The following is an 18,580-nucleotide window of genomic DNA, read 5'->3' on the forward strand; positions in this document are numbered from 1 at the left end:
ATACATGCAGCCAGCAGAGATTTAACTCTGAGATCTCACATGAATGATGAGGTACAGAGTAGGAAGAACTTGCCCAAGATGAGCTGGTGGTATTGTGCCAGGCCTGCCCCCAAAGACACAGTGTGTGACTCAGAAAGGATATGCTTCAAGGAGCTCACCAACACCAGGCAGGTACGACAGCTTATTGCCTTCGATATCCTCGGAATACATGCTGTCAAACAGGAAGGGGCCATTCAGGTGCTCAACAAACGCCATCTGTGGATTCAAATAGCCAGATATGGTGACCCAGAGCCAGGCTTCTGTGAGGGTGGAGGTCGCTATGAATTCCTCAGGGGGACCTGGCACCCGAGCTACAACCCTCTCTCCCAGGAATGCAAGTGTGTGGGTGCTCCAGGCACAAAGGGGATGTGCAGAGAGGTACAGAAGATACAGATGCAGGTTGTTTCCAAGAAGTGGCCTGCAGCTCTGTGTAGCTCCATAGCCGGCTAGGGTTGGTAGTAGGGAGGCCAGCAAGGCATGGCCACAAATTGAGGACTACAGAGAACGGAAGGCCAAACTATTACTGCACAGGATGGGAAACAGCTTGAGGGTCTTAAGTAAAGGAGCCTCTGGAACCAAGTGTTTTGAGGACACTCTCTAGGCACAGGGGTAGGGAATGGGGACCGGGCTGAAATGGAGTGGCTTCTGGAGACTGTGACTGGGGCTGAGCAAGGTGGGGAGTGGTGTCAGCTCCTGTGTCTGCTTTGTAAGTTTTAGGATCCCAGGATCCTTGTGGATCATCGTTTAATGTGACCAGAGCACTCCATGGTACTTTTGTGGCCAGGCCAGGCCAGCTGTCTGTGTGGTACCTTGTGTTCTGCCAGCTTCTGCAGCTTGGCCTTCTCCTCCTCCAGTTTGGTCTGCATCTGTGCCTCCCGGTGCTTCAGCTCGTCAATGCTGTACTGATGTTTCAACTTCGCCATCTCTCTCTTACCCAGGAACAGGAATGGTATGGTTACCAGAGGATAACTGGTCCCTCCAGCCAGACATCCTTGGGCCCCCTAAGTATGGCCGATGTGTTGGAGGGTATGTTTTGTAAAAGTTTGGAAAGGCAGAGGCCCTGGAGATGAGAATGCCTAATTATTCCCAGGCAACCTAAGCCTAGGGGAATCATGGAACTGGAGGTGCCCAAGAGCCTGCTCTGAAGCAGCCCGAAAGTGCCCCTTGCATGCTGTAGGAAGCGGTGGGGCTGCCCCTTCCTGAGTTGTACAGCACCAGTGTAAGATCAGGCAGTGCAGTTGTGGGAGGCCCAGGGTTGCTCGGCAGAGCCCAGCCTTCCTGAAGCTTTACTCATTCTTCATTTTGAATCACAGAAGGACACATAGGCCATGTGTGCTACTGTCATTGACAGGAGTTTCTGAAGATTCAGGAGACCATATAGGACTGGTCTTGACACTGCAGATGCTAGGCTGATCTGTGATTTTTTTTTTCAGTGTTGGGAATATAGTGAAAGACCTCACATATGCTAGGGAGAGTGCTGGGCTCTGAACCACACCCCTAGCTTCTGCCCTGTGCTTTTTAAAGGGCATAATACACCCAAGCTTTTGAGCCCATGTTGTGTTTCAAATTAACACCTAAACTCAGCTCCTTAAGCTAAGGGTTGCAGTCCCATATTGGATGGAGTAACTGGATGTGGCGGACACACACACACACACACACACACACACACACTTGACAATTAAAGCTTTCTGAACATACAATGACCAAAATTTCATTTAAAATCAAATGTATAATGAACCCCAGGTGTTTCTGGTTTTGCTTGATCATGCTGTACTGTATGACTTCACTCTAGCCTTGGTTCTGAGTAGAAGACACGCACATGACGTCATCTACCAAACCCTCTGTGCACACAACTGTCACCTACCATGCTGCCAGATACCCCCCCACCACCCCCTGCTCAGACTTGAAATAGTGTTGTTTTTTGTACATACAAAGTTTCCTGCTGTTATAGAAACATAATTGTTTAATTTCAGAAAACAAAGACTTTAAATATTTTCCTACCATTGTTCTTTGGCATATAAGTACCATTGGTGTAATTTTTGATTGTATTATGTTAGGATTTTGGTTTTTAAAATGCTATTTGAGTTGCTAAAGAGTTTCATTAAATGAATTTTGACTTGGGATTGGGACAGAATCTACCCAAACTTAAGGCTTTATTATTCTTGTATATATATGATGTATATGTATATGTATATGTATATGTATATGTATATGTATATGTAAGAGCATGCACAAGGGCAAACATAGGTGATTTCTCTCCTTCCAGCCTTATGCAGGTTCTGAGGCTTGAGCTCAAGTCTCCAGGCTTATATAGCACTGGGCACACTGAACTATTTTGCTGAGTTCTCAACAATTTCTGAAATGGCTCTAAACATAATTCCGCTATTTTATACTATGTATTTATTTCACATAGTTCTTATCATTGAGAATTAGAAAAATCAAAATATTAATCAACTCTTAAAACCATTGAAGATTCTCTGCATCTTGAAGTTTAGATATCTAGGCAAGATTTAATGTTTAAGACAGGATCTCTCTGCATAGCTCTGGCTGGCCTCATGATACAGACTCATGATACAGACCAGGCTGGTCTCAGACTCACAGAAATCTGCCTGCTTCTGCCTCCTGAGTGCTGGGATTAAAGGCACCTGCTCTTCATCTTTTTTTTTTTTTTACATTTCATTTATTGTGTGTATGAATGTTTATGTTTTGCCTGTATGTACACATGTGTACCATATGTGTACCTGGTGCCTGTGGAGGTCAGCAGGGAGTGTCAGAGCCCCTGGAACTGGGAAGGAATCTAGGTATAGATGGCTCTGAGCTGCCATGTATGTGCTGTGAACCAAATCCAGGTCCTTGCAAGAGCATGTGCACTTAACCACTGAACCATTCCTCTAGCCATGCCCCCAGTAATATTTAATGTAAAAAATTGATATGTATTTATTTTTATTTTATGTGTATGGATGCCTGCATATATGTCTGTGAAACCATATGCACACAATGGCTGTGAAGGCCAGAAGAGGGTGTTGGATCCCCTGGAACTTGAGTTACAGAGGGTTGTCAGCCACCACAATGCAAGGACAAACCTGAGTCATCTAGAAGAGCAGTCACTGCTCTTACCTTCTGAGCCATCTCTCTAGATTTACCAAGATTAAATCTTTATGTAAAAATAAACAATTACCTTCATCTTATTAGTATGCAAATATGCTTTTGGTGTGTGTGTGTTGGGAAGTGGGTGTATATGTGGTACACGTGTGTGTATAGAGGCCAGAGGATAACATCTAGCTTTGTTCCTCTGGAGCCATCCACTTTGGTTTTTGAGGCAGGGTCTCTCACTGGTCTGGAGCTTGTCAAGTAGGCTAGACTGGCTGACTTCCAGGGCTCCTTTGCCCTGGCATTGGGATTTTCAATTTTTTTACCATAATAATTTATTCATTTTCTGTGCCCCTACTCATGTGTGTTTGTGTATGTTTGTGTGTGCATGTGTGTGCATCACACATACAAGCATCACAACATATGAGTGATCAGAGGACAACTTATGGAAGTCAGTTCTCTCCATCCACCATGTGTGTCCTGGGAATTGGATTCAGATGCCTTTACTGGCTCAGGCATCTTCCTGGACCACACCTGTCTTTTAAAATGATTTTATTTATTTTTAGTTTATGTTTATGAATGTTTGGGTTGAATGATGTCTGTGTGTCACTGTGTCACCTGCATGCAGTGCACACTGAGGCCAGAAGAGGGACTTGGATTTGTCTAGGGTAGAGTCACAGGTGATTGTGGAACACCCCATGGGTGCTACAAATTGAATCAGGTCTTCTGGGAGAACAGCCAGTGCTCATAACCACTGAACCATCTCCTCAGGTTCATACTGTCACAGGAAAGCCCACTGTCAGTGGGGACTTTGGAAACCAGCTTGCCCCTCAGGGCAGGACTCTCTGTATAGGCTGCAGAGGCTCAGGGTAGACACTAGGGCTGGCCTTCCACTGTCCAGATAGCCTTTCCTGGGTACCCCCTGGATCCATCAATGTGCCAAATATAGGTTCCTATTTATTAGCAAAGGCACCAGCTTCCTGTGAGAGGAGCCAGGCAGCTCTGTGGCCTTTGTGTTTCCAGGCACCTGACACAGTCCTGCTACTAAAGGCCTCATACATTGTGTGCACAGAGGGAGCAGCAGGAGATAGGGACTCACTTATGGTAAGGGAGAGGGGACAGAGGCAGGAAGTAGTAGAGAAACACACACACACACACACACACACACACACACACACACACACACACACATTAGCTGGCCCGGCATGGGACTGAAAGACCAACTTCCAGGAGCCAACCTCAAGATTAACTGTAACTGACTGGGAGACTCTAGGTGAGTTGCTTCCCTTGGTTGCCAGCTTATGTGTGCTTCCAGAAAGATGGGGATGAGAGAGGGGCCCTCCCAGCTTGGAGTGACAACCCTCAGGGAATTGCTATGGAATTGCTCCTAGGCTCATACAAGCTTAGGTTGAGTCAGGCCCTGCCACCAGCTCATGATCATGACAATTTACTGTTCACCTTCTTTCACTCTCTCTTAGAGTCTTCACCAGGAAAACAGACAATAGCTGTAGAAGGGGCCTAGGTCTGGAAACCCATAGGAAATACACCTTGGGAAGCCACCGCTGGAGTGGCTGTGCACAGGAGGGGAAATGCACAGCCAGGAGAACGTGTTCTCTTAGCCAAGGATAGGGAGAACTTCTCACTGTCTCACGATTCCCACTGTGAACAGAGCCGGGGTGCTTACCGCCTGTTCATCAATGCGCCGGAAGTCCAGGTACACGAGGTCAGGAAGATAGGCATAGATGAACATCTTGTACTCCTCTGCCTCAGAAATGGGATTCCCAGAGAGACTGAGTGTTCGAAGGCACGGGAACCGGCGAAGGTAGATGATCTGGGAAGCGGGAAGCAGAGGTGCTTTCCTTGCTGCCACTGATCTGGAACCACACACAGCGGCTGCTCCCCTCTACACCCTTCCTGAGTCCACAGCCTGGCCAGGGCGCCTTCCAAACAAACAGGTGAGAGTTTGTGGCTTCTGAGCCAGACTTCAGTCCTGAGAGTAGCCACAAGCTTTTAGAAGAATCTGGAGTGCTCAAATCCTAGTTGTGGGATTTAGGTTAGATGATCGGTCTATCGTATGAGCCTTGACTTCCTCCTCTATAAAATGGGCAGTATGACATGGTGTGTCATTAGTGTCATGAAGGCTAAATGAAATAACCTATGAAAAGCAGTCGGCAGCATGCACAGCAGCCTCTGGATATGTGGCCACGTAGAATAGGGCTCCGTTTTCAGCAGTAGAACCCCATGAAGATCTCAAGTCTCCTGTTAAATGGAGCTGGATTGCTGGCTCACCTTTCATGCACTGGACAACAGCAAGCAGAGCATCTCACTGGGTGCCATTTATTCTTCCTATGCTTCGGCTTTAGTAAAATGGGAAAATCAACCTTTTGGCTAGCGCTTGCATGACAGCATCATTGGAACACAGACACTGCAGTGTGCGCTAGACAGGAAGGGTTTCTTATGGCTTGTGCATCAGCTCCTGCCTCCAGATTCCTGCCTTGAGTTCCTGCCCAGACTTCCTTTGATGATGGACTATGATGTGGAAGTGTAAGCAACTTTCTCCCTAAGTTGTTTTTGGTCATGGTGTTTTATTATAGCAATAGAAACCCTCACTAAGACAGCATCCATGGGAGAGCAGGGAGGACGCACAGTCCAAGAACCCAGGGGCCCTGAGGCAGCAGAGGGCTTGGCACAGCCACCAACAGGACTCAGCCAAGGTAGCTGCAGAGCAGTGTGGAGGGGACAGGGGAAAGGACATGAGCTACATGGGGAGAGGCTGGTTCTTGGAAGACCACATAGGCTTTCAGCAAGAATTTAAATGTGTTCTAAGAACAGCAAAAGCCACTAGAGTCTTGTTTATGGAGGAAAGCAGTATTTGGTTTATTTTCTAAAATATTTTTTTCAAGAACCCCCTTTACTTCTTTTAGCCATAGAGAGAAAATGTTGCTGACGAAATGTGTTATAGCAGGTGAGAGTGAGCACCCCTTCACTGCATGGGGGTGGAGTGGGGTGAGGTGGGTCTGTAAAGAGTCTCAGTTCACAAGAGAAGTTGACAAAGGTGCACAATGCCCTGTGATCTAGCATCCCCACCTCGGGAGTTTACTTACAGATGGGCTGGTGCAGATGTAGAGAGCCCTGTTCTACTGCATCCTGCTCATGGACACATGCTACGCCCTGCATGCAATGCGTGCAACGCCCTGCATGCAGTGCACCATCTGGAAACAATCTTGACTGCTACCTTAAAGGACTTAGGTCACATGATGGAGGAATCCAGCAGAGGAGTGGATCCCCTCTCTGCTATGTCAATAATCATGCTAAGTGCTGACTGGAGAAGAGAGGGCTCAGTCACCGGCAGGTGCCTGGAGGACAGCTGGACCAACATGACAGTCACACATGTTTAAAAACTGGATGCTTGGAGGGATACTCATGGAACTTAGAAGAAGCCTAAGGTTTGGGAAGAGAAAGCAAAACTTAGGCTTCTGTGCTCTGAGTTAGGATTACTGTTCTGCGTTTTTAATGCAATCAGCAGGTACTAAAAGAAACATAACAAATAAATCGCGAAACAGCAGGCAGTTAGATGCCAAATAAATGGGAAAGACTAAGTGCTCAGATACTTAGCTTTGAAGCCAATGCCTAAGGGGTGTCTGTCACAAAGATGCCTAAGGCTTCTCTGGGTCAAGTCACAAAGAGGAATAGTGCCTGGCTAGGTGAAGAGGATCCACGGTCCCTAAGGTCTCCAGAATACAGCCAAGCCTTGGGACACCTGGCCTAGATACCTCAATCTCCTGCAGGCTCTTTCCATGGGCTGTCTGTCTTTCTCTTTCTTTGGAGATAGGGTGTGAGTGCATCTGGAGTACTGGCAAAGAGCACCCCACTGGAGAGAGCAAGAAGGTTTCATCCTGCCCAGGTGCTGCAGGGCAGCATGGCGGAATACTAAAGGATTTAGTTGGGAGTGGGCATCCTGACACAGCCTCTGTAACCTCTCTGGCCTCTTCTGTCCAGGCCTGGGGAAGGCCTCAGCTCTGTTAAATTTTCCAGTGTTCAAAGGATGAGATCTGGGGTGCAGAGCATTCTAAGACAGAAAGTGATGCTAAATGTTCAACAGCAGAGTTTGAAGCTGGAAGTGTTGGGTCCGCGGGGTAGCATGGACTTTCTGTGTACAAGTTCCTGGGTTATGTCCTTAACAGTGCTAAAACAGAAATGAGTTTTTAAAAAGAGAAGAAGAAAATAAAGAAGACAGGATAAAAAATAAAGATAACAAAAACAAAAGGAAGTCCGGCAGTGGTGGTGCACGCCTTAATCCCAGCACTCAGGAGGAAAAGGCAGGTGGAGCTCTGAATTTGAGGCCAGCCTGGTCTATAGTGTGAGTTTTGGGATAACCAGGACTACACAGAGAAAACTTGTCTGAAGAGAAAAGAAAAGAGAAAAGAAAAGAAAAGAAGAAAAAGAAAGGAAAAGGAAAAGCAAACAAAAACCAAAAGGGCTATTTGGGGTTAACTCAGAACCTGAAAATTCTTGAGTGACTATCATTTTCTGTGTACCTACTATGTGTCAGGTCCTGCATTAGGCATATAGTAGTGTAACTGATTTGGTCTTCACAACAACCCTGGGGTCTACTATTAATCACATTTTATCAATGTGACACACACAAAATTCTAAGTCATTGGTTCAATGTCAGGCAGCTGGTAGGTGGCAGCTAACACAGGCTGACTCTGCTAGTCACACCTTCCAGGCCTTACCTGGCCCCCCTGCTGGCCTGCATGAGGATTCCTTATCTCACAGAGCAGAAGGCAGACTGGATAATTGGGGCTTGAATTTGGTAAGGGTTCTGTTGAGTTGAAATGCTCTGAACTGTTGTAGCTAGCAAACCTCTGAGACTGTATGACCTCTGGGGTTTGGCCCTACCAGGCAGACTTCATACTAATAACAAGTCAATGATTGATTGACTTTGCTGTTCACTTAAGCTACCCAGCTGGCCATGCTCACACATGAGATGTCTGGGGGTAGGAATAGAGCCTTCAATGACCTTGCAGACTAAAGGGACATGGATAGTGGAGAGGAGACTTCTCCTTCTCTCTTTCCTATCATATATAAACAAGGATGCTATAAGGGATTAACAGCCATGAGGAAATGCTAAAAATGGGGGAGCCTAGAAGTATAAGGAATTTATACCCCTGAAGTCTTATTGATAAGCTCTCTTCTCTGCCATGCCATAAATCATACCACAAGTGTCCTTGTTTGCAGCAGATGCTTCAGCCGGGACAGACTTTTCCTGGCAGCACTCCACTTTGTCATCTTCTGTGTCAGCAAGGTCTCCATGTCCCCAGAGGCCCACCCACAGGCTGCAAAGGAGCTAATCTTCGTGGAGTGACCCTAGCTGCTCAGGGACAGAATTGAAGGTCAGTGCCTTAGGCAGGCTCCAGCAATTAGGGAGTCACATTTGGAGGGCGTTCTGGATATTGTTGAGGCCCAGTAGAATCCAGTCCCCACCACCCATAGCAGCAATCTCCCCAGCACCCAATGCTGGCTTTCCCTCTCCCCACTAGATCACTTTAGTTTCTAGAAGTCACCTCCCAGGCAAATCACTTGCACCCAAGGCCCTGGCTGAGCTTTGCTTCCAGTTACTCCCACCCCCACCCCAGTTAACCATTCATGTGACCCCTCAAGTCTACCCCGACTGTGGTGCATTTCCTTCCTGTACAGGAAGAGCACAGAGTCTCCATGCTGGCGCTTCTCTAGATGCTACTGTCTGCAACTTAACCTCAGTTCCCAGGCTGCCCTTGGCTTCCATGTGGCTTTCCTGGTGCCTCTCTAGCTTCTGCTCACATACTAAGAAGTATCCTCCTCATGCCAGATTGAAGCCTCCCCTCCCCTCTGCTTCCTGAGTGCTTGATTGAAGCACCACTGCCCAGCTGGTTCTCATATCTTTAAAGGCTCTGGAATCAGGTTGACTATCATCCCTGACCTTCTCTCAGCAAAGATATCGGCCACAACAGGCCTCTGCATATTAACAACCTGATTCTAAACTGAGCACACACCTGTAATCCAGTATTTGGGTGGCAGAGGCTGTGTGGTTATGACTTTCAGGTTTACAGTGGGGTACCAAACAAGGGAGAAGGAGGAGGAGCAGAAGGAGGGGAGGGAGAGAAGGAGGGGAGGGAGGGAGAGAGAGAGAGAGAGAGAGAGAGAGAGAGAGAGAGAGAGAGAGAGAGAGAGAGCGCACAAGAGAGAGAGAGCGCAAGAGAGAGAGAGAGAGCATGCTTTTGTTTATCACTTCCCCTAGAGAGCCTGGGCCGGTTGGTTACTGCCACCTCTCTATTTGACAGGTGAGAAAACTGAGACATGGAAATGGAAAGCTTGCACCTCACTTGGACTCATGTCTGACATGCAAAGTGAAGATTGTGTTGCCTCTAGGGTTTAGCTTTGATGAGCAGACTTAAATGTGGGCAATAACTTGGTGCCTTGACTCACTCCTGTTCATGTAAAGCCATTTGGGTGCATAGTTAGGACTGAAGCCAGGCCAACTGATTAATATATGTGGAAATGGAGTCTGGGAATGTATTAGCTAGCCCTGGGCTGGTGGCTAAGCTGGAGAAGCTACAGGGTCACCTCTACCATAGCACTCAGTAATTATTAGCAGAGAATCAGCTGCATCTCCCTACTGTGAGCCCACTGTGATACGTGAAGGGGGCAGCCTGCCTCCCAACAATGTCTGCTGTCATAAGACACATTTTGGTACCTAGACTACCCTTCTACCATCCACAGGGATTGCTTTACTGTTTTTGAGACCCTAACTTGCTGTCACATTCGTCTAGATGATGAGGGTATGGCTGGTTACTCCAAAAAGGACCATATGTTGCCATCTCTGTCTCACTGAGCATGGAACAAATGCCCTACATCCAAAGTAGGTTTGTCACCTGAGCATGAGACTCAGAGCAAGTATAGGACCCGGCTGAGGCCATGCAGCCTGGACCCAGAGATGGTTTTGTTGGACTAAGCATGGTCTTTCAATATATTCAAAGCCCTTGTGGACTAATTTGGATGTTTGATCTTTCTAGGGAAAGGGTATACTGTGTATCTACCACCACAGACCTTGGTTTTGGCACAGCCCGAGGTCCTGTGGTATTTGTGGCATGGTCTCCAGGCCTGGTACTCACATTCATCATGTTGCTAATCTGGTTGTTGCCCAGTGACAGCACCTGCAGCTTCACTAGGGCATCTAGAGAGTCCATCTTGGAGATTCGGTTATTGGACAAGCTCAGGTCCTCTAGGTTGACCAAGGTATCCAGGCCCTCAATGGCCTCGATGTTGTTAAAGGACAAATCTGCAAAAGAGAAGGACTCTGAGGGGTCTGAAGATGCACTGCTTGGTTAGAGGAGGGATGGTCCTGAAACAAAGCCATATTGGGCTTCTTAGAGCTCTTGGGAGTGACACGTAGCTGAGGAGCTGGCTCACTGGGGATTCTAGGAGCATGAGATGATCTCTTTCCTGAAGTCCCCTGTCTGCCATCTATCCAGTTTTGCCAGCTCCCCTATGACTGGGAAGGCTTCTCAGCCCTGTCGGTTCTGGGATGAAAAGACCAAGGAGTGGATCTAAAGTGGTGTTCTTGGGGGGGGGGGGGGTCGGGGCAGAGTTGTGAGATGGTCTTTCCTTTATGTTTGTGAACATCCTGACAAGACTGTTTCCCATCTGTTTAGCATTTCCCTCTTCCAAGTAAGTGTTCCCCGGCATGTTCTCTGACAATGCCTCCAGGTGGTAGTTTGGAATCTTTCTTTTCAATCAGTCAGGAAATAGAAGCTTTAAGTTAGGAGGGTAGTTTGGCTGGTATTCAAATCTCCCTCTAGGTGAATAGGCAAACAGGTGCCCTTGTAGGACCCATGGCTTTACTCCAAGAGACAAGCTGGCCTGCTGGATTCTGAGTATTGGGTATTGCTCAGAACCTGGGCTGGCATGGGCAACCATCCTGATGATGAGCAACTGGTTTCACTTCCTATAGTGACAGGTGACTCCTAACCATGCAGATGGACCAGGAACCAGTGGTAATGACTACTAGAAGTACAACAAAGGGTGCCTGAGCAGGAGCCTTGGTCCCCACACTTAGACTTGGCTCAGTCTGCTTCTGCCACCCATAGGCCAGTCTGCCTCTTGGAGCCTCAGGGGCTGCCCCTGTGAAGTGGCCCCTTAACCCATTAGTGGGATTACTGTGGCTCCTGATAACAGTGCAAACACATCTGAGAGTGCTTTGAAGACTGAGAGCTATATTGATGATGGCTCCTGGAAGTCTGGGAAAATGAAGGAGCATGTGCTTTGGGATTGAGGCAGGGGTGGGGTTAGCCTAGTGCTGCTGCTTGCCGTGCTTCTCTCAGCCTTACCTCCCTTCCCATCGACTTGGATAACAGCAGCCACTGAACAACTCTGTGGAGGCCAAATAAGACATCTCAGAGGAGCACTCAGCCTTTCCCCTTTTGTCCTTTAGATGTTCTCTTGTCCCTCACTAGACAGAGAAGCACCTAAGAGGCCAAGCTCCCAGTGACCTTGGCAGAGAGGTCAAAGTTCTAGAATCAGACAGAGATTAATAAGGGAGTCTGTGGCCCTTACTTAACTTGTCACCACCTTGGCTTGTTCATTGCTATGGTGGGAATGGTGCATGAAACCAGAAAACTCATGTGAAGCACGGGCAGACCACAGTCAGCACATGGCTATGGTCTGTGCTCGTTGTAATGGCCAGCTGTCCACCTGTGCCTGTGTAAAATGCTGGACCAGGGCTGCCCCTGTGCCCACGAGCCTGAGAGGCTGGCAGGTGGAATGGAATAGTCTGTCTGGTATGCAAAAGCACATCCTTGTTATGCTTTGCCCAGCATAAGCCCCAGGCTTTTAACAGACTGTCACTTTCTTGCTCCTAACCGACAGAACATTTCTGCTGTGCCTGGGCTAACAACAGGCTGGTGGCCGACTGTCACCGCAATTATTCTGCAGGGAGGCGATGGATGTCCTTGGCAGTGGGCCACCTTTAACAAAGGCAGACACAGGCAGGCCTTACCCAGCCAGACCAGGTGTGTGAGGTTTTCCAGGCCCTCGATCCGCTCAATGATGTTGTTGTTCAGCTGCAGCTTCTGCAGGTTCTCAAACTGCCAGAGGTTATCTATGCGGAGGATATCTGAAACAACCAGAGCGCCCAGATGTGACCGAGGCTGGAAGTCTGAAGTGTACTCATGCAGGGCTCCACAACTCTCTGCCTTCCCCAGAGTACCCAGGGGAGGAGCACCTGAGTGTGAGACCACCAGCACTGTTACCCAGGGCCACTGGGAAGGACCAAAGAGGTCTGGTGTGGCAGGGGGTTGCTTGCTAAGCAGGTATCTGTGGAGGTGAGTTGGGCCTTCTCAGGGCAGGAGACTCACTCACACTGCCCCAGAGGCAGGGCTGGAGCTCTTAAGGAAACAGGTCTACCTTGGAACACAGACTACAAGCAGAGGCCAGCATGGGGGGGAGGGTCACTCAACTGGTTTTACTTTGGAGGGTATTGGGTAACATTTATTGGAATATTTATCATCTGTGCCTTTTGACCTGCAGTTTATTCATTCTCTCTCTCTCTCTCTCTCTCTCTCTCTCTCTCTCTCTCTCTCTCTCTCTTTCTCTCCCCCTCCCCCACCCCCTTTTCTTGAGTTAGGGTCTCACTATGTAGTCCTGACTGTCCTGGAGCTCTGACTCTCTGACTCTGTAGACTAGGCTGGCTTCAAATTTCACAGTATTTACCTTTCAGGTGCTGAGACTAACATCGTGCATCACCACACCAGTTAGACCTGCAGTTTTTTTTTTTAATTTGTCTCTAGACACATCCTAAAAATATCCATAGGTGTATAAGAGCAGAAAAGAGCAGCCACTGGGACAGTCATTCTCCAAACAGGAAGGTGGGGCCCAGACAGCTTGGCAGCAGAGACCCTGCAGTCATAAGGACCCGTCCTGGCTGTGTAGCTCTTGTTCCCTGGGTGTGTTGTGTGGCTAGAGTTTGGTTTCTGTCACTAGAAGCAAGAAACCTCTGAGTAGTACTTAAGTATAAATAAACTCACATTGAGAATGTGAAACTTCGAGGTCAGTGGAACCAGTTCAGTGCCTCCCAGCTTTCCCCATGCGCACTGCATAGCTCTGCTGTTATGTGCTCCTTTAAAATATATTTATTTGTGTTATACTTATTCCAAAACTGAAAAAAATCTCCCTTTATTTGTATTTTATAGGTATAAATGTTTGCCTGTATGTATGTGTGTATACCGTGTGAACTTCTGCAGACAGAGGAGGGTATCAGATCCCCTGGAACTAGAGTTACAGACAGTTGTGAGCCACCTAGGAATTAAACCCAGATCCTCTGGAAGAGCAGCCAGTGCCCTTGACTGCTGAGCTATTGCTCTAGCCCACTGTATTAGTCATGGAGAGAAACAGAACATCAGAACATACATACATACATACATACATACATGTTTTGGACTAAACACATGTGCATACATGCGCACCTGCATACATGCAATATACACACACAAAGTCTATATATTCAAATGTCCACTTGGGGTATTTTGTGTATGGCCTAGAAATAGGACACTGGCTCGTGTGTGTGTGTGTGTGTGTGTATGTGTGTGTGTGTGTGTACATGATTTATTAGAATAGCTTACAGGCTGTGGTCCAGCTAGTCCAACAATGGCTGTCACACTCAAGAGAGGCTGATGGATCCCTGTGAGTTTGAAGCCAGTCTGATCTACACAACCAGTTCCAGAAACTTTAATCTTAGACTATATCCACTTAAAGAAAAGAAATAAAATAGAAGTGAGAGGTTTTTTAAAAAAATCACTAGTAAGAGCCTGGCATGGGTACACACCTGTGTCAGGAGACTGAAGCAGCGAGACTGTAAGTCTAGCCTGGGATATGTAGTGAGCTCAAGTGGAGACTAGTGCTACTAGTTACAATCCTAACTGCTCAAGAGGCTGTCAGGAGGCTAACGAGGTCAATACCAGCTAGCTTAGTGGGAGCCTGTTTCAAGATGAACAGGAAAAAAAGGACGTGGGGCAGGTGTGGTGGTGGGGAGGCGACTCTAGTGAAGAGCACTTGTTCTGACAGGGGCCCCAGGCTTGCACTTGTTCTGACAGGGGCCCCAGGCTTGCACTTGTTCTGACAGGGGCCCCAGGCTTGCACTTGTTCTGACAGGGGCCCCAGGCTTGCACTTGTTCTGACAGGGGCCCCAGGCTTGCACTTGTTCTGACAGGGGCCCCAGGCTTGCACTTGTTCTGACAGGGGCCCCAGGCTTGCACTTGTTCTGACAGGGGCCCCAGGCTTGCACTTGTTCTGACAGAGGACCCAGACTTGGCTCCCAGCACCCGCCTGGTAGTTTACAGCCATCTGTAACTCCAGTTGCAGGAGATCAACACCACCTTCTAACCTCTGCAGGTAGCAGGTACCAGGCGTGAAAGTGCTACAAGCCCGGGGATGTAGCTCAGTGGTAGAACACCCGTGTAGTTTGTCCAAGGCCCTAGCTTCAATCCCCAGTACAAAACAAAATTCTACCGACAGCTTACATTTATCCACAAGATAGGGCCTGTTGTTGAGGTTCTGAGATTCAGTGTGTAAAGGTGCTCTGACCCCCTCATGGGTCTTAGGGAAGCAGGATTCTCTGATCTATCCATTGCTCCCCCTTGGGGAGGGAGTGGTACCTATTTCCTCCCTGTAGTCAGAGCCAGACAGCACAAGAATCTGTTGTTTACGGCTCTGTTTGCTGCCAGATTTCCCAGCCTGATTTTGTCTGTCTCTACGTGTTTCTGGGGTGGTACTCAGTTCTGCCCAAGGCTCCTAGCCACCTCCTACTTCTGGTCTGGATTTTTCTGGCACCTACTGTGTCCCTGCTGTCTGACAGGCTGAAACCCAGCCCTGATTCACCCTTGGCTACGGTGGCTTCCAGCTGAGCCACCTTAAGTAAGTGGCTCTAAAGCACCTGTACCAGGCTTTACCTCAGGCAACAGCAGACAATGTGAAAAAGCCAAACTCTGCCAACAAACAAGGATGGATATGCGAGTTAGCTCCAAATAAACTTCCTGCCAAAAAGCTGGTTTAATCTTTCACACAGCCACCAAGTCCACTTCTGTGACCACCACCTTGGCAAAGGCATCATCATTATTGCCTGGAACACAGCAGCAGCCATCTCACTGGATTCCTGTCCCCCTCCCTCTCCCCACACATAGCCAGCAGGGCTCTGTGAGAACTGAAGTCCCACCCTATCCTGTGTCTACTCAGGGATCCCAACTCACTACAAAAGCCAAATATATTTTGTTGTCCGAGGCAAGCACCTGCTGTCCCCACACTGGCTTCCTCAGCAGGCCTTCTCAGGCTCCTCGTGGTCTTTCACTGGTTGTCCTCTGTATCTCACATACCCCCCACACCCCACCCCGGGACCCAGATCTCCACATGGTTCCCTCCCTCATCTCCTTTAAGTGCTTCTTCACATCTCACCTTCTTGGCAAGGCTCTGGCCACTGTAGAAAACACCTTCCCCAACTCTAATCTCCCATTTCTCCTTATTTTGCTTTATCTCCCTCCCCCCACAGCACATACTGCCTCAACAATCTAATCTTCTGTCTTATTTGTCTTCCTCACGTCAACTCTGTGAAGGTAAGGCTCTTTGTCTTTTGGACTGTGCTGAATCTGAATGCCTGGAAGAGCATCTGGCATCTCTTAGGTACTTGCTCAGTACTGGCGGAATGCCCATTAGGTGGGGGAGGTGGGAAGGACACAGATCCTCATCCATCCCTCCTCTCAGGGAAGCTGCAGCTCTGGGTCATTCCTGGAGGCCACATCTGGGGGAGGGGTGGTCTGTGGACTTACATAAGGCCAGGCTGCCTGCTTATGGCTGCTTCCAGTGTTTGGTATGGGGCCCTGCTTCTTTGTTCTTGACCAAATGCCCAGACAGCTGGGGACCAAGACAACAGGTCACCTTCTGAGACCTCACTACTCAGAAAGCAGAGGGCTCAGAGTTCTCACCACCTCCTTCTTCTTTCTCCTGCTCCTTTTCTGGACAGTTCTGGGATTAAGGTAGGAGCACCATGTATAATAAGCCCTCTACCACTCATCTATTTTCTCAGTTTATGTATTTTTCTTTCTTTTGTTCTTACTTGATATGCATGGGTGTTTTGCCTGTGCATATGTCTGTATATTACATGTATACTGTGCCTGTGGAGGCCAGGAGAGGGCATCAAATCCCTGGAACTGAAGTTATAGATAGTTATGAGCTGCCATGTGGGTGCTGGGAATTGAACCTGGGTCCTCTGGGAAAAGCAGCCATTCCTCTTAACCAATGAGCTATCTCTCCAATCACCTCCTACTCACTCCTTGTGTTTTAGGGATAGAGTCTACTGTGTAGCCCAGGCTGGCCTCGAACTAGAGGTCTTACTACCTCTGCCTCCCAAGTTCCGAGATATGTACTAAGCTAAGCTCCTCCTCCCTCTCATGCTGTCTGTCCTGGCTCACCGGGTCACACTCGGTTTCCCAGCATGATCCAAGCACTGCATACAAGTTGTCTCGCTCTTCTTCCCAACCAGAACTTGTGATAGGAACTTCTTCCTATTTCACAGATGTGGACATTGAGACAGTAAGTCTCTGCATATCTTGAGCCATTATCTTCCACTGGGCTGCTGCATCCCACCCAAAGTGCATCACTGCTTCAGGGATCTCTGTGCTCTTTCTCTGTGGACACACTACCCCTAAAGCCACTCCCTCCAGTGCTGGCTCCTCCTATGTCTCCCTGCACCGCTACCCTGGCTCCAGTAATGTGGGGATCTCCTTGGTGTTGTTCACCACGAACCCTTCCATTCCAAGGACTTCTCTATATGAAGGATTCCATTCCAAGTCAGTGTGGAGTCATATACTGGGGAAAGCATGGTCTAGGGAGATGCTATCTTTTGTTGTTGTTGTTGTTTGTTGCTGTTATTCAGAATCAGGAATATTGTGGACAAATGATGGAGCTACTGGATGAAGCTGATGATACAACATGCCTCTGTTCCTGTGCCTGGTGGGCTCTCACACCAGTGTGCACTGACCCTGACTCTGTGTGGAATTTGTGGACTTGAAATAGAGCAGAGAAAGTCAGGGAGGCCCTGCTCCACCCAGACCACATTTCTGACACCCAGGATACATACTCTGGAAATCCAGCTGCAGGGACAGGACATCTTTGAAGAGGATGCCCTCCTGCTTGGCTAGCTGCCCAGCCTCTTCCTGGGGCCCTTGCTCCCCAACAGCTGCCTTGAGCATGTCATCGTCCATTACTTTTGGCTCCATCGAGTCATATGGCCGGCTCATCTTCGCTGAGAAATTTGGTTCCTCCTTCACATACAGAACAGAATTTGGCTGTGTTTGACATGGTGTTATGGCCTGCCAGGAGGCCACAGGCTCCCATCCCCTGCCTGCTGTACCTTGAGGCAAATGCACTGCTGGAAGGCTACCCTGGGCCTTCCCAGCAGCCACCTAAGCCCTCATCACAGCCCCAGCTGGTCTCTATATGGGTCGACAGGGCTGGTGCCACAGTGGTTTCCTTAGCCTACAGTTCTCAAATGCCCTCAAGGCTAGTCTGTTTCTGTCCTTCTGTTTCTGTTTTTACCTAAGTCTCTTGGTACAAGTCAATGACAGTGATCCTTGGACATGCCAGCATGGAGAAGACACTGACTCAAGGTGGCCATTCATATTCTCCCTTGAGAAATGGGAACCTTGGGGTCTCAGAATGAGAGCGACCATATGAGCTAGCTGCTTGACTGGGGAGGACCTGTGAGGCTCCTGCTTGCCAGGCACATGGTTAGGCAGAGAGCAGGAGGAAGACAAAGACAAACACCTAGAGCCACTGTCTCCTTATTGGCTTCCCCAAGTCCAGCCCTGTACACGTTTGTGTCCCTTTCTGTAATTTTGGATTTCTTACATTAATTTCTCTGTTACTTAGAGCTAAGCCAGGTTCTAACAGCCCGAAGGGATCTGCTGAGGCACTATGGCAAGGGCAGGGTCTGTGTGTTGGGTTAGTTGTACCTGGCTGCCATGCTCGGCTGGGTAGATCGCAGCCCCAGAGGACTAGATGCTCAGACCCCACTGTGATCATTTCCAACCCCAGAAAGGCGGGGCCTTATGTTTCCATGAGTCCACTGGAATTCCGCCTTGTGAAAACTCTGGGAGTCCATCCTCCTCTCTGCTCCCACTTGCCTCTCATCTCTCTCTGACCTCCGACCTTTGACCATTGGTCTCCCTGAACTCCTGGTCCTCCTCATCTTGATTCCAGCTGCCCCTTTCCCTCTGCCTTTTACTCCACAGTGCTGGAGCAACTCCCGAGACTGCTCCGCTCTGAATCCCGACAATCTGTCTTCCTTCTAAGATTGCCTCTCTCTTTTCCTCTGGTACCATCCATTTGAATGAAGCAAATATAAGTGTTCATTTCTAATCCTTCA

The 18,580-nt window shown here is 48.4% G+C and overlaps 1 protein-coding gene across 5 annotated transcripts in view; it reads right to left on the minus strand.

Moving 5' to 3' along the window:
* Positions 1-18,580, minus strand: part of Drc3 (dynein regulatory complex subunit 3) — a 41,506-nt gene that overhangs the window by 18,990 nt on the left and 3,936 nt on the right. For all 5 annotated transcript variants that reach the window (XM_034506787.2, XM_076936713.1, XM_076936716.1 and 2 more), the window contains 6 exons: positions 17,294-17,477; positions 12,167-12,283; positions 10,284-10,450; positions 4,814-4,960; positions 849-968; positions 143-255 (listed from right to left, as the gene is read on the minus strand). In XM_034506787.2, the coding sequence (XP_034362678.1) occupies positions 143-255; positions 849-968; positions 4,814-4,960; positions 10,284-10,450; positions 12,167-12,283; positions 17,294-17,453 (824 nt within the window). In that variant the 5' untranslated portion in view covers positions 17,454-17,477. The remainder of the gene's footprint in view (positions 1-142; positions 256-848; positions 969-4,813; positions 4,961-10,283; positions 10,451-12,166; positions 12,284-17,293; positions 17,478-18,580) is intronic.

Source organism: Arvicanthis niloticus, chromosome 6 (assembly GCF_011762505.2).
Source record: "Arvicanthis niloticus isolate mArvNil1 chromosome 6, mArvNil1.pat.X, whole genome shotgun sequence".
Taxonomy (NCBI): domain Eukaryota; kingdom Metazoa; phylum Chordata; class Mammalia; order Rodentia; family Muridae; genus Arvicanthis; species Arvicanthis niloticus.